This window comes from Pelodiscus sinensis, chromosome 4 (assembly GCF_052426305.1).
Source record: "Pelodiscus sinensis isolate ZL-2025 chromosome 4, ASM5242630v1, whole genome shotgun sequence".
NCBI lineage: Eukaryota > Metazoa > Chordata > Testudines > Trionychidae > Pelodiscus > Pelodiscus sinensis.
The window spans coordinates 134,317,201-134,331,798 of NC_143055.1; the positions used below are offsets into that span (position 1 = coordinate 134,317,201).

The window sequence follows — 14,598 nt, forward strand, 5'->3', positions numbered from 1 at the left end:
CTCAACCCAACCTTCTTGATTACCCAGAGCACTGTAGTTACCCATCTCTCATTAGAGATTCAAAATCTTTTACGCCCTCTCCACAGGGTCTGTCTTAGGCAACACAAAGTGAAGTCCATGGGAGTTTTGCCTGAAGAAAGACTGAATGAGAAGCAATGGTTTGTTTCTTCTTTCACGTCAGCTTTACATGGAAACAACTCTGGACTTTGGTGCAATTCCTTCTGGCTCCCACTGGTGTACATGAGAGGTGAATCAGACACTCAGGGCGAGTTCTGTCCTTCGTTTATACCACTATTTGTATGTGGTGGATTTGTGTCTGCAAAATCAGGAGCAGAAGAACCTGGCACCAAAGACAGCCCTTGGGATTTGGCCCACAGTTTGTTACTGAAGGCAAGCTATCACAATAACTTACCTAGAGGAGAAAGAGACCAGCTTGTGAGGCTTGCTAGAGCCAACGATCATTTTTCCTGGAGAAAGCTCAACAAGAAATGTGCTAAGATTTCGCCCAGCTATGGGTGCTGCATTTGGGTTAGCATGACTCCATTGCTACCCAAGTCTCATCATCTTTCCTTCCCAGAGCCCTGGACAGCTCAGGTGATGTCAGGCAAAGTGTCAGGCACTCATTCTAGGTAACAAGTTCACTCATGCTTGTACTATTCGAAGCATCCAGGTGTGTCTTAAGTGTGTATTCTGTAGTAGTATTCTGTATTCCACAACAACTATGACATTGCTTTTACCTAGGTTAATGTGGTTTAACAGACTACACGGCTACATCACTGCCCACTTTTCCTGCTAGCATGAGGCCTGATCACTCACCAGCTGACGGCGCTAGCGGTTAACTGCAGGAAAAAGGTTTTTTTTTAATTTCCTAACTTTTTCAGAAACTATATTCTTGATAATTAATGCAAGTGTAAAAAAAAACCAACCCTAAACAAGTAACACCCCTCCAACAATAAAAACCAAGCAAACAACCCTTCCCAGGTAATGAACACTGGAATACACTGCGCTCCAAAGGCATCTCATTCTGCCACATAATGTTCTTATCCCAGGGAATAAGGTCTGGCACAACCCGAGGCTTGGGGAAAAAGAAGGGGGAATACATTTCAGACTAATTACAAGTAACCCTAAAAGTTCTAGATAAGAAAAACAGTTTATAATTACCTCTGTTGAGTGAGGCTGAGCTGTTTATATCTCCGGTAATAAAGGAAGACTCGGACTGCTTTCGAACGGTGTCATTCCACATTCTCCGGATCCGGCTCTGAAGAGGGAGTGAACCACAGCAAGTAATGAATTTTTAGCAGCTGCAGATAGATTTCTTTCAGCCTCACTAAAGATGCCTCACTTGCACACCTAGAAGATGAGACTTCTTCCTATCCAGTTGTACGTAAACAATTTCTGATTGGTTAGAACCTGTCTACTGCATAACACACACTTCCTGCCTGGCTTGAGAACATGAATTTGTATCTCCAATAAGAAAGTGCATCACAGGATACCATGTCGTTTCTAAATTAATTAATAAACAAGCAAAACAGACCATGCACAAAATAACCTCCCCACAAGATATTGTTCTAGCTGTGCTGAATGATGGAAACTAACTCACAGAAAATAGCATGAATGCATCTAAAAATCCCTTGTTGTATATTGATTTATATCTTTTTTTTTAAATATACTGGAATCATTGTTTTATGTTTTGGCATCTGTGGATGTGCTCAAGTTTTCTAGAGACTTATTATCCACTGTGGGGAATGCAACAAAAAATACAACCACAAACAAGGGAGGTTATATTCCCCCAATGAAAAGCATGTGACAATTTTGACATTTACGACACAGCATTTTATTAAAGAGGTCTTGTTGTGATAGCCAAGATTTAGTGGCTTCTCTTTAGTCTTCCAGATGGGTCATGGGGCATTTTTTTACCTTCGTCACACCTCCCCCTGAAACTTGTGCTTCGGAAAATCTACTGACACATTTCTAATGCACTACACAGCTACAACCAGACCCAGTTTTTCAGAGCAACTCATCTCCTCGTGAAGCCTGTTTTCCCTTGAACATTTGGCCTTTTCTTTTAGGTGCCTAAAGATGGACGCTGGTTGCCTTTGGAAAACCCAGTCACTAAATGGGAGGCATTAGGTGCCGAGGTGTTTTGAAAATCTGGCTCCTGATTGCTGGCTGCTTTTCTCCTCATTCCTCTGGAGGAAGAGGCTGGAGGAGAGACATTCCTCAACTGCATTTCTGCAAGTCAGGAGGAGACCAGGTGGCCAAGTGAACTCGCTGCAGGGCTGTACACCTGGGACGACCGTGCACAGTAGGATGGGAACAGGTAGCCAGTTAACCGGTAAGTATCACCCTTACCAAGTGATCCTTACTGGGTACTGGTTAACCGGTGCCTGGGAGCAGCCACAACCCCAATACTGCCCATTGCAGTCTGGTAAACGTGGACAGCGGCAGCAGAGCAGGTTCAGAGAATAGCCCCACCTGGGCAGTTTGGTAGATGATAAGCCTTGCCCAAAGAGGACAGTGTTATTCCACTCGTTTTGGGGGCGTTACGCCAGTGTCACCCTGGGGTAGCTGGCAGTGAGCGAATGAGGTCCGAGATGCACTCTGCAGTGTGACCTCATCTGTTGTGTGTGTCAAAGCGTCAGTGCTCCTCAGCGCATGAGACGATACCGCTGCATCATGGACTCTGAGCACGCCTGGAGAGCTCCCTGAGTAATATGCATTAGCCCCTAGACCGGCAGTGAATGGAAAGCAGATGCTTCCATTACCAACCTCAATCTCAAACACAATCCTACACAATCAAAGGTCTTGCTCCGGTGCAACGGATGAAAGGCAACACCCCCCTTTCCCAAGGCAGAACTGTGCCCATGGGGACCACAGACCGCTGAAGTCCGCCTAACATCCCAGGTGTGACACTGCAGGTCAACAACTCCACCGCATGGGGGACATCATCCACATACCTCCAAGGACAGCGAGGAACCTAGGGACGAGCTTAAAAAACAACCAATGGTCTGGTAGCACTTTAAAGACGAACAAAACATGTAGCTGGTATCATGAGCTTTCATGGGCACAGCCCACTTCTTCAGATGACCGGAGTGTTGGATGGCCAGAACTAAAATACTAAAATACTGTCAGTACTCAGCCTGTCTAATTGCCTACTAATGGTTCTTATCTGCCTCTTTTGACTATCCAGGCTTTAGGTGCTTATAGACTATGTGTTTTTCCTGTTTCATTCCAGCTCAGCTTTCCCATGGATATTTTTATACTCACTGCCTCTTCTTGTTTCCTCCCTCCCATTTTTTTCCTTCTCCCCTATTTATTTTAGTTCTGGACATCCAACGCTCTGGTCATCTGAAGAAGTGGGCTGTGCCCACGAAAGCTCATGATACTATCTACATGTTTTGTTAGTCTATAAAGTGCTAGCAGACCATTTGTTGTTTTTTAAGTCTATCCTGTACAGACTAACTCGGCTACCCCCTGAAGCAAGGGACGAGCATAAGGAAGAGACCCGCTCTGCCCTTAGCTCTGACACAGGCTAGATGGAACTTGTTCTGCACTATGGAAATGTGAAGCCTTTGACTTCTAAGGAATTTTAAAGGAGTTAGGCTTGTATCCGCCACCCTCAGGTTCCTTGAAAAGCCCTGCTGAAAACGCCACAAATAACCCATTTTAGTCACACTTTATATTAAGGCTCTGTTCATAAACAGTTTATCAAGGGTTAATGGGGCCCTAAGCAGGACACAGACTTGAGATTAGATGAAGGTTTCTAACCATTAGAGGAGTGAGGTTCTGGAACGGCCTTCCAAGGGAAGTTGTGGGGGCTAAAGATCTATCTGGCTTCAAGATTAAACTAGATGGGTTTATGAAGGGGATGGTTTGATGAGATAACATGATCTTGGTAACTAATTGACCATTCATTATCAGTTGGAAATAGGTCAATGGAGGGATGATAGGAGTTACTATAGAGAACTTTCTGGGTGTCTGGCTGGTGAGTCTTGCCCACATGCTCAGGGTTTAGCTGATCGCCATATTTGGGGTCGGGAAGGAATTTTCCTCCAGGATAGATTGGCAGAGACCCTGGAGGTTTTTCGCCTTCCTCTGTAGCATGGGGCACAGATCACAGCTGGAGGATTTTCTGCATCTTGGGGTTTTCAAAGTATTTGAAGGCTTCAATATCTGAGATATAGGTGAGAGGATTATTCTAGGAGGGGGTGGGTGAGATTCTGTGGCCTGCACTGTGAAGGGGGTCAGACTAGATGATCATAATGGTCCCCTTCTGACCTTAAAGTCTATGAGTCTATGAGCAGAGTGTATTATAGTTATAAATATTTCAGTATAAGGTGCAATGGATGGCTACGAGGAGAGCTGGTCAGGGACTGTCCAACTAAACGTTTTTTCACTGGAAAATGCCAATTTGTGGGGAAGCCAGAAATGGTTTGCGAAACAGCGTCAGGTTTTTCTGAAACAACTGACTCACAATATCTTTGGTTAATCAAGCTGTGAGAGGTTGTTGAGCAGGAAAATGTCAATATTTTGAATCAGACTTCTTGTCCCTACATGCACACTAACAAAAGGATAAAAGAACAACCCTTGCAATGGAAAGAAAACATCATTTTGGAGTTATCAAAATGAAACTATTTGATTGACTGGAACTGATTTTTTTTAACAAGTTCATTTTTGGATTTTGAAAAACGTGTGAGACTTCAGACAGAAGAAAATGCAAAATCTCCCACTCAGCCCAACTTATGAGTCACAGAATAAGTATCCGTTGGAGTCTATGTCCCTGGATTTACCCTGTATTAAATCATCTAGTCATCACTTACCAATCCTTTATATTATAAATACTTTTATGAATGGAAATTTCATGTCAAGAGTGACCCTATTAATATTCAATTATTCCTGTTGAAGAAGCTTGCTGAATTTCTTGGGCGTAGCTGTGCCTGATCATTAATGATGATGTTTTGGAGTATCTTTGTAGGGAAGATAGTTTATGTGGTTTATCTTCCCCTGCAGCTGGTATTTTGCTATACAAATATTGAAGGTTCCTAAACAAGCCCATGTCATTTCTCTGTAAAACACTCGGAGACAATGGGACACGAATGTTAAATATATGACTTTTGATACTTTCTCTAACCCAGGAGGCTCATTATCCACTTTCTGCAGTAATTTTAGTGATGAGTGTTGCAATGTTTCTCTGAAGTGCAGCATTGCCAGCCTCAGAGACCAGGGCCTTCTGCTGATACCGAAAACAAGCATAGTCTACAAAGCGGGCCATCCCTGACCACAGATATTACGTAATCTGGCCTGGGAATCCCGGCAGGCCAGGAAAGGATCTGTCCATTACTGGCCCCCCAACCCGACCCCTTCCTGCCGTTGCCCTGCCCTCTCTCTCCCATGGCACCTCGTCCCCCTGAGGATGTGGTTTCGGGGATCACTAAGTGGCATGGCACAGTGGCAGTGGTGGCAGGAGCATGGGGAAATGGAGTACACTGGGTAGACATCTGCACTCTGCTTCCCTGCCGCTCCTGACACCAAGGGGAGCGTGGCCACTACTCACGCTCCAGGCTCTCCCCAGCGATCTCCAAAGCCACGTTTTTGGAGGACAGGCAGGGGTGATGGCAGGAAGGGGCAGGGATTGGGGGCCAGTAATTGACAGCTTCTCCCTGGCCCACCAGGAGTGCTGGGACAGATTGCACCCCGCCCCCGAGATGGCCTGCAGGCCAGGATTTTGAGACCCCCTGGTGTAGTGGAATCTTCCAAGCACCAACCTGCTCAAGTGTCTCAGCCTTAGTGTGGAGGGACTGCTAGAGGGTTATGTCCAGACTGCACAATTCACCTGGGTGTCTGGCACTTAGGTCTGAGTTAGCCTAGCCTGGGTGCAGGAATGGAATTCATTAGAGCGCTTTTAAGGAAAGAGCCCAAGGTCCATCAGAACCAATAGCAATGATCTTTGAGAACTGCTGGAGAATGGGCGAGGTCTCAGAGGACCAGAGAAGGGCAAACATAGTATTGATCTTTAAAAAGGGCAGGAAAAAGAACTCCTGGGGGAATTCTGCACCACTGGGTCATGCAGAATTGCGCAGAAATTAATATAGTGCCCATAGTATTTCCCTTCCCCCACAGACATGGGCTGCAGCGTTGCTGGCCACCACTAGGCATTGATGGACCCAGCAGAGCCCAACTCACACATATAAGATACTGCTGGAGAGAAGGGAGAGGAAGCTGCAGGATTTTCATTTTTCTGCGGGGAAGCAAAGAAATCTGGAGGGGACATAAATTCTGCTGATGGGCAGGGGCACAGAAAGTTCCCAGGAGTAATAATAGAGCGTGATTTTATGAAGGTTAGATGCAATTAACATAAGGTGGGTGCACAGCTGGTTGAAAGACCATACTCCAAGGCCGTTACCAGTGATTTGCCATCAAACTGAGAGGGTGTATTGAGCAGAGGTGTTGACTTGCCTAATGGAGTGGAGAACAGACATAAGGAATCTGTGGATGAGATTAAATTGGGAGAGGTTGCTAGCACTTTGGAGGACATCATCAGAATTCAAACCAACCTTGATAAACTGGAAAAATAGTCTAAAATCAACCTGATGATAGTTAGGATAACACTTCAGAAGGAAAAATCCAATAGACAACTGCAACATAGGATAAACTAGCTAAGTCAGTAATGCTGGAAAAGCTCTGCTAATGATATTGCATCACAAACTGAATGTGAGTCAGCAATGGGATGCAGTTGAGGAAACGGCAAGCAATCATTCTGGGATGTAGTATTGGGAGTGTTGTACATGTAAGACATACTAGGATAGGGGTAGTCAGCAGGCAGGCCACACACCCATCTGGACCACCAGACACTTGCGACCAAGCAGTAAAAACCTTCCTATTCCATCACCATCCATGCTGAGTGTGTGCAGTCCCTCGCAAATGTCGGACTACAACTCTTGAATGACACCTTGGAAAACTTAAAATAAATAACAATTTGCTTCCAATGCAACATACATCACTAATAATATTTTTCTGACAGGTTATAAACTGTTATTCACTACAGGTTTCTTTCATAATTTAATAGGTGAACTGGCAAATATAATTAGATCCTTCGGTAATACAGCATAAGTGTGTGTTCGGTTTCTCTCGATTACAGTCAGCTACTTCATTTTATATGAACTGTTCTTCATAAATCAACCTCTTTACACAATTTAGGGAGTAACATGCCAAACACTCAAACAAAATAACTGAATTTTAGATGGAACGGAGCATAACGAAGTTTAGAAAATAAATAACAGTATTTGAATCTCAGCTGATTCTTTGCAGAGCTGCATAAACCAGGGAAACTGAATAAACCAACAGAATGATTAAGACAACTAGTGGCAGAAAGTGTTAGAGCTCAGCGCCAAGCCTATATGAGATTACTAGCGGCTCTGGTTTTATTAATCAGCAAGAATGCTTTGTTGGGCTAGCACAGTAACCTCATCATATAAAACTCACATTCCTTAGTCTTGGGGAAGGAGACAATCTTTGTTTTCACTTCAGTTCATTTAAGACCTGCGTAAGGGCTGTAAATAGCAATTACAACCTAAGGTCACCAAACTATGCGCAGTTCAAAGCTGTCCTATCTGAAGGCATGGGGCTCAATCCTTTTCCTCCTGACATTGGCATAAGTCTGAAGTAGCGATGTGAATGGTTAAGTGGTTAACTAGTAAGCATCACTCTTACCAGGTGATGCTTGCTAGTTAGTGTTAATCGGCATGGGCCCTCTGCGGGCTTGGCCCAACGCACTACAGATGGGGCACGCCAGCCCTGCAGGGGCAGTCCACACCTGTGGTGTCCAGACCAGCTGGAGCACCCCCCTTTCAAGTGGTTAACCGTCCAAACAGAACGTTTAACTGTTCAACTGATTAAACAGGACTTTATATCCCTCGTCTGAAGCAGCACCTTTGGCTTCTGGTCAAACTGCTGCAATTTACCCTCCCATCAGGGTGTGGCCCACGACATTCAGAAGGCAAAGAATGAGACAAAACTGAAAATCTTTGTGCTCCTCAATTATCAAATCTGTTTCAAAATCAACTGATTGCCCCCACCACTTCTAAGAGCAACCCAAGCCTCCTCAACTGGCGGATTGTTGCAGCACAAAGTGAGGTTCCCATCTAAGAGGATTACTCATGTCTACACCCCCCTTCCCTCCGCCCCCCGCCCCGTGTATGGGACTACGTTAGCAGGAAGGTAAGAAAGATTCCATTCCATTCGGTTTACCTGCGAGCCTGTGGAGTAGCGTCCAGGTGTCCGCGATCCAGATGTTTTTCCTGAGCCAATGGAGCTCTCTGTACTTTTCCCACTACAGCAATGTGTACGCAGGCATTTTCCATATTCTTTACGTACCTAGCCAATTAAACAGTAATTTCCATTAGTGGGTAGCTCCCTCTCCAGCCTGAGACTTAAGATTTTGAACAGTTCCCCGCTCCCCGGGTGATTCATTAAAATGCAGCTGTTTCTGTGCTTTTAGAAGCATTCCATTACACCTTCCCACCGTGTTCTCCTAACACATCAGCTGTACATTTATGATGTCATAAGGGACTGCTTTTTTTCTGAGAAAGCAATTCACTGATATCAGTAGAATTTAGCTACCTCTGAGGCACATCAAAGAAGCAAGAGAGAAACTAAAGACATTCTATTTATGACCGAAAATTAATATCTTTGTAGATTTGATATGAACGGGCATATTGGCTCATCACAGCGCTACAAGTTATTGCTTCTGGCAGGGGACTAGGAAGAAAATTACAAAAAAATGAAACATATAAGAGGAATCGATTCCATATAAATATATATAAAAATTTCAAATGCTAGAAAATTGTGAAACTGACAGTCTTTGAAATGAAGTCTTCTGTGTGCAGACCAAGTGGGAATGGTGCAAGCGTCACCCTAAAGCCCCATCATATGACAGAAAACACTGAGAAGGAGTTAATGGGGTAATTTCTCCAGCACACTGCATGAGCGAGGCCCCCTGTTGGCAGAAATGAATATTGCTACCCTGACTTCAATGGAACGAAACTGACATCTCCCCACTATGCACTGCAGAAGTCTGGATCGTAAGTATAATTTAGCCTGCACGTGCATAGAGACCAGGGAGAGGCCAGAGTGAAAATGGGTCATCCGCTGAGCCGGTTGATCTCTGGCTGTGCCACAAATGTGAAGAAAGGCCACTTTACTTCTCCACAGGAAATGTAAATGCAGTAGGAAACCAGCAGAGGTTACTCTGTGAGCACTCTGTTCACTGCTATCTGATTAAATCTCTCGCGCTGGTCTTTCTATGGGCATTTCAGAAACCTATCTGCAAAACGATTGTTTAAATAGCAGATTACAGGGTGTTTTTTTTTAATTAGGCCCTTCCATAAGACCTGGAGACAAACACAATACCATGAGTGCCCAATGTGCTCTCAAGTGCCTAATCAGTCCTTTGCTGAGAGAAAATAATTCAATTGCTTTAATTAGCCACCAACCGCTTCCCACTGCAGCTATGCACTGATTTTCTAGTCTCTGACAGACAAGAAATGTTTTTCCCCCTCTAAACAATCCCTCTCCTAACCTCTTGGATTGGGCAAACAGATTCCCAACACCAAGGGAGTGGATTCTCCTCTCTCCTACATTGGTGCAAATTGGTAGTAACTCTGCAGAGATCAACAGCAGCACACTGTTGTGAAACAACATGCAAGAGGAGAGATTCTGGCCAAAGGGTGTGAAAGAGGCCTCTTGGGCTGGAATGGCTGCAAGGCCATGAAGCGGCACTGGGCTAGAAAAGCAAGAGATCTGGGAGTTACAGCGACTGGGTGCACAGGAAACACAGAGGAAAAAGAAACTCAACTCCGTCACACAAGGAACCACTGTAAGTCTGACTGGAGTCCTTAGGGAGTCAGACAGCACAGGAGACTCAAAGTACTGAGAGCATAAATGGGTTTAATGGGGAAATAAGGTCCCTGTCTCCCCAGAACATACAAAAAGAACACAACAAAACACCAAAAGAGCACAACCCACATCTCAGTGAAATTAACACCTAATGGGACAGATCTGAAAATTGGCCTTTGGCTGCACCCACAGAGGCAGATCCACGGGGCGCTATGCATGGAGTAAGTGCTACTGAATGGGGGAAAGACGCTCCAAAATAAGCAATGGAGCGCCAAGGCTCAGAAAACATCCCTAGAGAGAACTGCATGGAAAGCTGTTCCGGGGCAGGTCTACACTGCACACCAAGCCTGGTTTGGGGAATGGCTCCAAGGCCAAGTCCTGCTGAGACTCGGGTCCAAGTCCTGCCATTTTGAAGTGTGGATGCAGGCCTTTTGGTCTTGGGAGACTTTGGAGACGTACTGTGCTTGGAATGTAGTTGCATTGTTTGTCACTGTTAGCCAGCTCAGAGGGTCCTATGTACAGTAATGGAGCAAGTAATTAAGGAATTCATCTGCAAACATCTGGAAGAAAATAAGGTGATAGGTGCCATCCAGCATGGATTTGTAAGGAACAAATCATGCCAAACCAATCTGATAGCTTTCTTTGATAGGATATCAAGTGTTGTGGACAAGGGAGAAGTGGTAGATGTGGTATACCTAGTATTTAGTAAGGCATTTGATACAGTCTCGCATGATATTCTTATCAATAAAATAGGGAAATACAACTTAGATAGGGCTATTATAAGGTGGGTGCATAACTGGCAGGATAACCATTCTCAGACAGTAGTTATTAATGGTTCACAATCATGCTGGAAGGGCATAACAAATGGATTCCACAGGGGTCTGTTTTGGGACCGGTTCTGTTCAATATCTTCATGAATGATTTAGATGATGGCATAGAGAATATGATTATTAAGTTTGCAGATGATACCAAACTGGGAGGGATTGCAACTGCTTTGGAGGCTACGTCAAAATTCAAAATGATCGGTACAAACTAGAGAAATGATCTGAGGTAAATAGGATTAAGTTTAATAAGGACAAATACAAAGTACTCCACTTAGGAAGGAACAATCCATTTCACACATACAGAAAGGGAAGCGACTGTCTAGGAAGGAGTCCTGCAGAAAAGGATCTAGGGGTCAAAGTGAACCACAAGCTAAATATGAGTCAACTGTGTGACACTGTTGCAAAAAAAAGCAAACATGATTCTGGAATGCATTAGCAGGAGTGTTGTGAGCAAGACACGATAAGTCATTCTTCCACTCTACTCTGCGCTGATTAGGCCTCAGTTGGAGTCTTGTGTCCAGTTCTGGGCACCACATTTCAAGAAAGATGTGGAAAACTTCGAGAAGGTCCAAAGAAGAGCAACAATAATGATTAAAGGCCTAGAAAGCATGAACTATGAGGGAAGAAGACTGAAAGAACTGGGCTTGTTTAGTTTAGAAAAGAAAAGACTGAAAGGGGACAAGACAGCGGTGTTCAAGTATCTAAAAGGGAGTTACAACGAGGAGGGAGAAATATTGTTCTCCTTGACCTCTGAAGACAGGATATAAGAAGCAATAGGCTTAAATTGCAGCAAGTGAGGTTTAGGTTGGACATTAGGAAAAACTTCCTGTCGGGGGGTTAAACACTGGAATAAATTGCCTTAGGGGGTTGTGGAATCTCCAACACTGGAGATATTTAAGAGCAGGTTGGACAGACATCTGTCAGGGTGATCTAGATAGTGCTTTGTCCTGGTGTGAGGACAGGGGACTGCACTTGATGACCTCTCGAGATCCCTTCCAGCTCTAGTGTTCTGTGATTCTAACACTGAAACTCATGCAGAAATCCAATGCAAATGCAGAGAATTGTTACAAGGGCATGATCCTGTCATCCCTGTTTGCTCTTTTGGACTGCAATAAGCAGGAGTCCTCTCCATTTTATGTGTAACATCCACAGATGGTAGACTGTACAAAGCCTAACATGGGACAGATTGATTCCTCTTACTCCCGCTGAGTACGTATGGCTTGAGGCCCAAGTCAATACGACTGCCTGTGGACTAAGGGTTAAGGTTACGGGATCACAGAGAGTCATTTACTAAATAGTCAATTGAACATTTCCACGTACACACTGTAATAACAAAGGTTGGGCTCTAAGTCCTAGAAGTTCTGTTATGTTCTCCACTTTTCAGTGAAAATGCCATTGGTTCATTTCAGCTAATTCCCAAATTTTTTTCTCCTCTAAACGCCACGGGATTTGGTCGATGCCAGTTATGTTTCTTTAAAACTTCATCTGAGGCCATATAGCTGTTTAAAAGTCACTAAGTAACTACACTACTCTGAGTCTGTGCTGGCAAAGCATTGAGGCATGTGCTTAACTTTAAGCACATGAGTAACTCCCATGAGTTCTTCAGATCCTATTTAAAATAAGGTATGTGCTGACATGTTTTGCTGAATTCGGTCATTATCAATAAAACAGTAACAACATATCATGTGACAAAGGCCAAACATCAATAAATGTTTGGTGTATGAATATATATTTACAGGTCTACTTAGTTTTTTACTTTCATGAAATGCTTGAAACCAATCTATACTGTGCAGTAATGCTGCAGTATGCTACAGGAGATATTAAATAGCAGCTCTAAACTTTTAGATCAAGATTTTCAAAACTAGTAGGCTAAAGTTAGCAATCCCCAGAACATTTAATGTTCCTTTGGCCACTGCAGATACTGTCAGTGCCTAGAGATGTTTCTAAGATCTGTGCTCTGTTCAGCTGACTTGTCTCTAAGATAGTCAGCATCTTCCTGTGTTTTATTATTATGCATGAATGTTGAAAAGTTTCAGACACAAATCTGGAATGTCACTAAAGCATTCAAGTCGGTTACGATGAGTGCTCGAGATGGAGAAGGAGGACAAGAAGCAATGGGCTTAAATAGCAGCAAGGGAGGTCTAGGTTGGCCATTAGGAAAAACTTCCTAACTGTCAAGGTGGTTCAGCACTTGAATAAATTGCTAAGGGAGATTGTGGAATCTCCATTAATGGAGATATTTAAGAGCAGGTTAGACAGACACCTGTCAGGGATGATCTATATGGTGTTTGGTCCTGCCATGAGGGGAGGGGAGTGGACTTGATGACCTTTTGAAGTCCCTTCCAGTTCTAGTGTTCTATGAGTCTATAAAATGACACGGAACAAAAATCTGACTCCCACGTTTCTTTCTCCACTTGGGAAGCATGATGATTTAGTGCAGCTGGTCCTCAAACTGCTTCCAAACAGCTTGCTGGCCAAAGCTTTACTTGGGCTACCTACCAATTGCAATGCAATAAACTGAGGGCGTGTTCCTGCACCACGCCCGTGGTGAGAATACTCATTCACCTGAATGGTGCACGGTCAAGCCCCAAATCCTGGTGCATTTAAGTCAATGGGAGTCTTTCCAGTGACTTTAATAGGCTTTGGGGGTGGCCCATAGGAGAACATGATCAAACTTTAGTAAGACCCCAGTCCTCCATTGTTATTGTCCAGCCATACTGGTCACAAAGCAGGGGTGGGCCCGAATTTACAAGTGCTTGCACATTCTTCTCTATTGTCAGTGGAAAGAGAACCTGGCCTCATTAGACAAGAAGTACATTTAACAGTGGTAGTAGAAATGTATTGTTAAGAGCTTTCGTGTCCCTTACTTTCCTTGGTGTACAAAATGGACCTAAATAAATGGCCCATGACTTTTTGGAACAAATAGTTCATGTATCTTGCAGTGCCATAGCAAATGTCCGGCTGCAGAATTTGAAAATCTTCCCCTTAAATAATAAACAAGGCTGTTCCAGTTAAAACAAACACCTAATAGATGTTATCCATACGCACACAGTTCCCAAGTGTTTTCTTGCGTTAAGCCAAGAGACACAACCTCATTCTTCTCTCATTTATGCCCATGTAAATCGGAAGGAATTTCACTGATGGCTCTCTCCAGTGATGCCAATGAAGTTGTCTGTGTAACACCAGAGAATCAAGCCTCTAAAATGTAAACAATTCTCAGGGATATTACATTCTCCTCCCAAACGACATGCTGTATTGCATTTGCTAATGGGCTCGCCAACTTCCTGACTGCTGATAGGCCAGAGCCATGCCTCTCATTCAGCATCTCTCCAATGTCCAATCTAAATACGGCCTCATTATGCAAACAGAAACAAGTCTGTTCAATAAAAATGCAAGGCACATCAGTATCCATATAGCGTGGTTGTTAGGCAACGAAATACCCTGTATCTCTCCTATGAAGCACAGAATAATTGGCCTTACCTTTTTCTGGAGCACACAATGGAAAATGAATATAAACATTCCCTGCAGAGAATTGAAAATGGTGAAGAGATACGCCATGACGACTGTGCTTTCATTAATATACATAAGTCCAAAGGCCCAAGTCAGTCCTAAGAGGCAGAGTAAGGCTATTGCACCTATAACCCATGACCTACGGAGAGAGAGAAAACAAATATAGAAAGGCATTAGTCTTTGATCCATAGAGGAATTAGCACACCTACTAATCACACTAATAATCTGCTATCGTTTTAGCAGAAGAGAAACAAAACATCCGAGAGCGCCACAAGGAGATTTTTTTTTTTATTTTGACAAAAGCACTTCTCAAATTCCATGCACTTTATTAATCCTTGAGCTTGAGGAGAGATACGAAAATGAAAATGTT

At 43.7% G+C, this 14,598-nt stretch overlaps 1 protein-coding gene and 1 long non-coding RNA gene across 18 annotated transcripts in view; one reads left to right on the forward strand and one right to left on the reverse strand.

Annotated features, from left to right (window-relative positions):
- Positions 1–2,531, forward strand: part of LOC112546581 (uncharacterized) — a 186,780-nt gene extending 184,249 nt beyond the window's left edge. The window contains exon 5 of the long non-coding RNA XR_016349540.1: positions 2,070–2,531. This is a non-coding gene — a long non-coding RNA (uncharacterized LOC112546581). The remainder of the gene's footprint in view (positions 1–2,069) is intronic.
- The window catches only part of ADGRL3 (adhesion G protein-coupled receptor L3), a 630,261-nt gene that overhangs the window by 59,481 nt on the left and 556,182 nt on the right, over positions 1–14,598 (reverse strand). For all 17 annotated transcript variants that reach the window (XM_089778190.1, XM_089778189.1, XM_075929233.2 and 14 more), the window contains 3 exons: positions 14,199–14,367; positions 8,248–8,373; positions 1,162–1,258 (listed from right to left, as the gene is read on the reverse strand). In XM_089778190.1, coding sequence (XP_089634316.1) covers positions 1,162–1,258; positions 8,248–8,373; positions 14,199–14,367 — 392 coding nt within the window. The remainder of the gene's footprint in view (positions 1–1,161; positions 1,259–8,247; positions 8,374–14,198; positions 14,368–14,598) is intronic.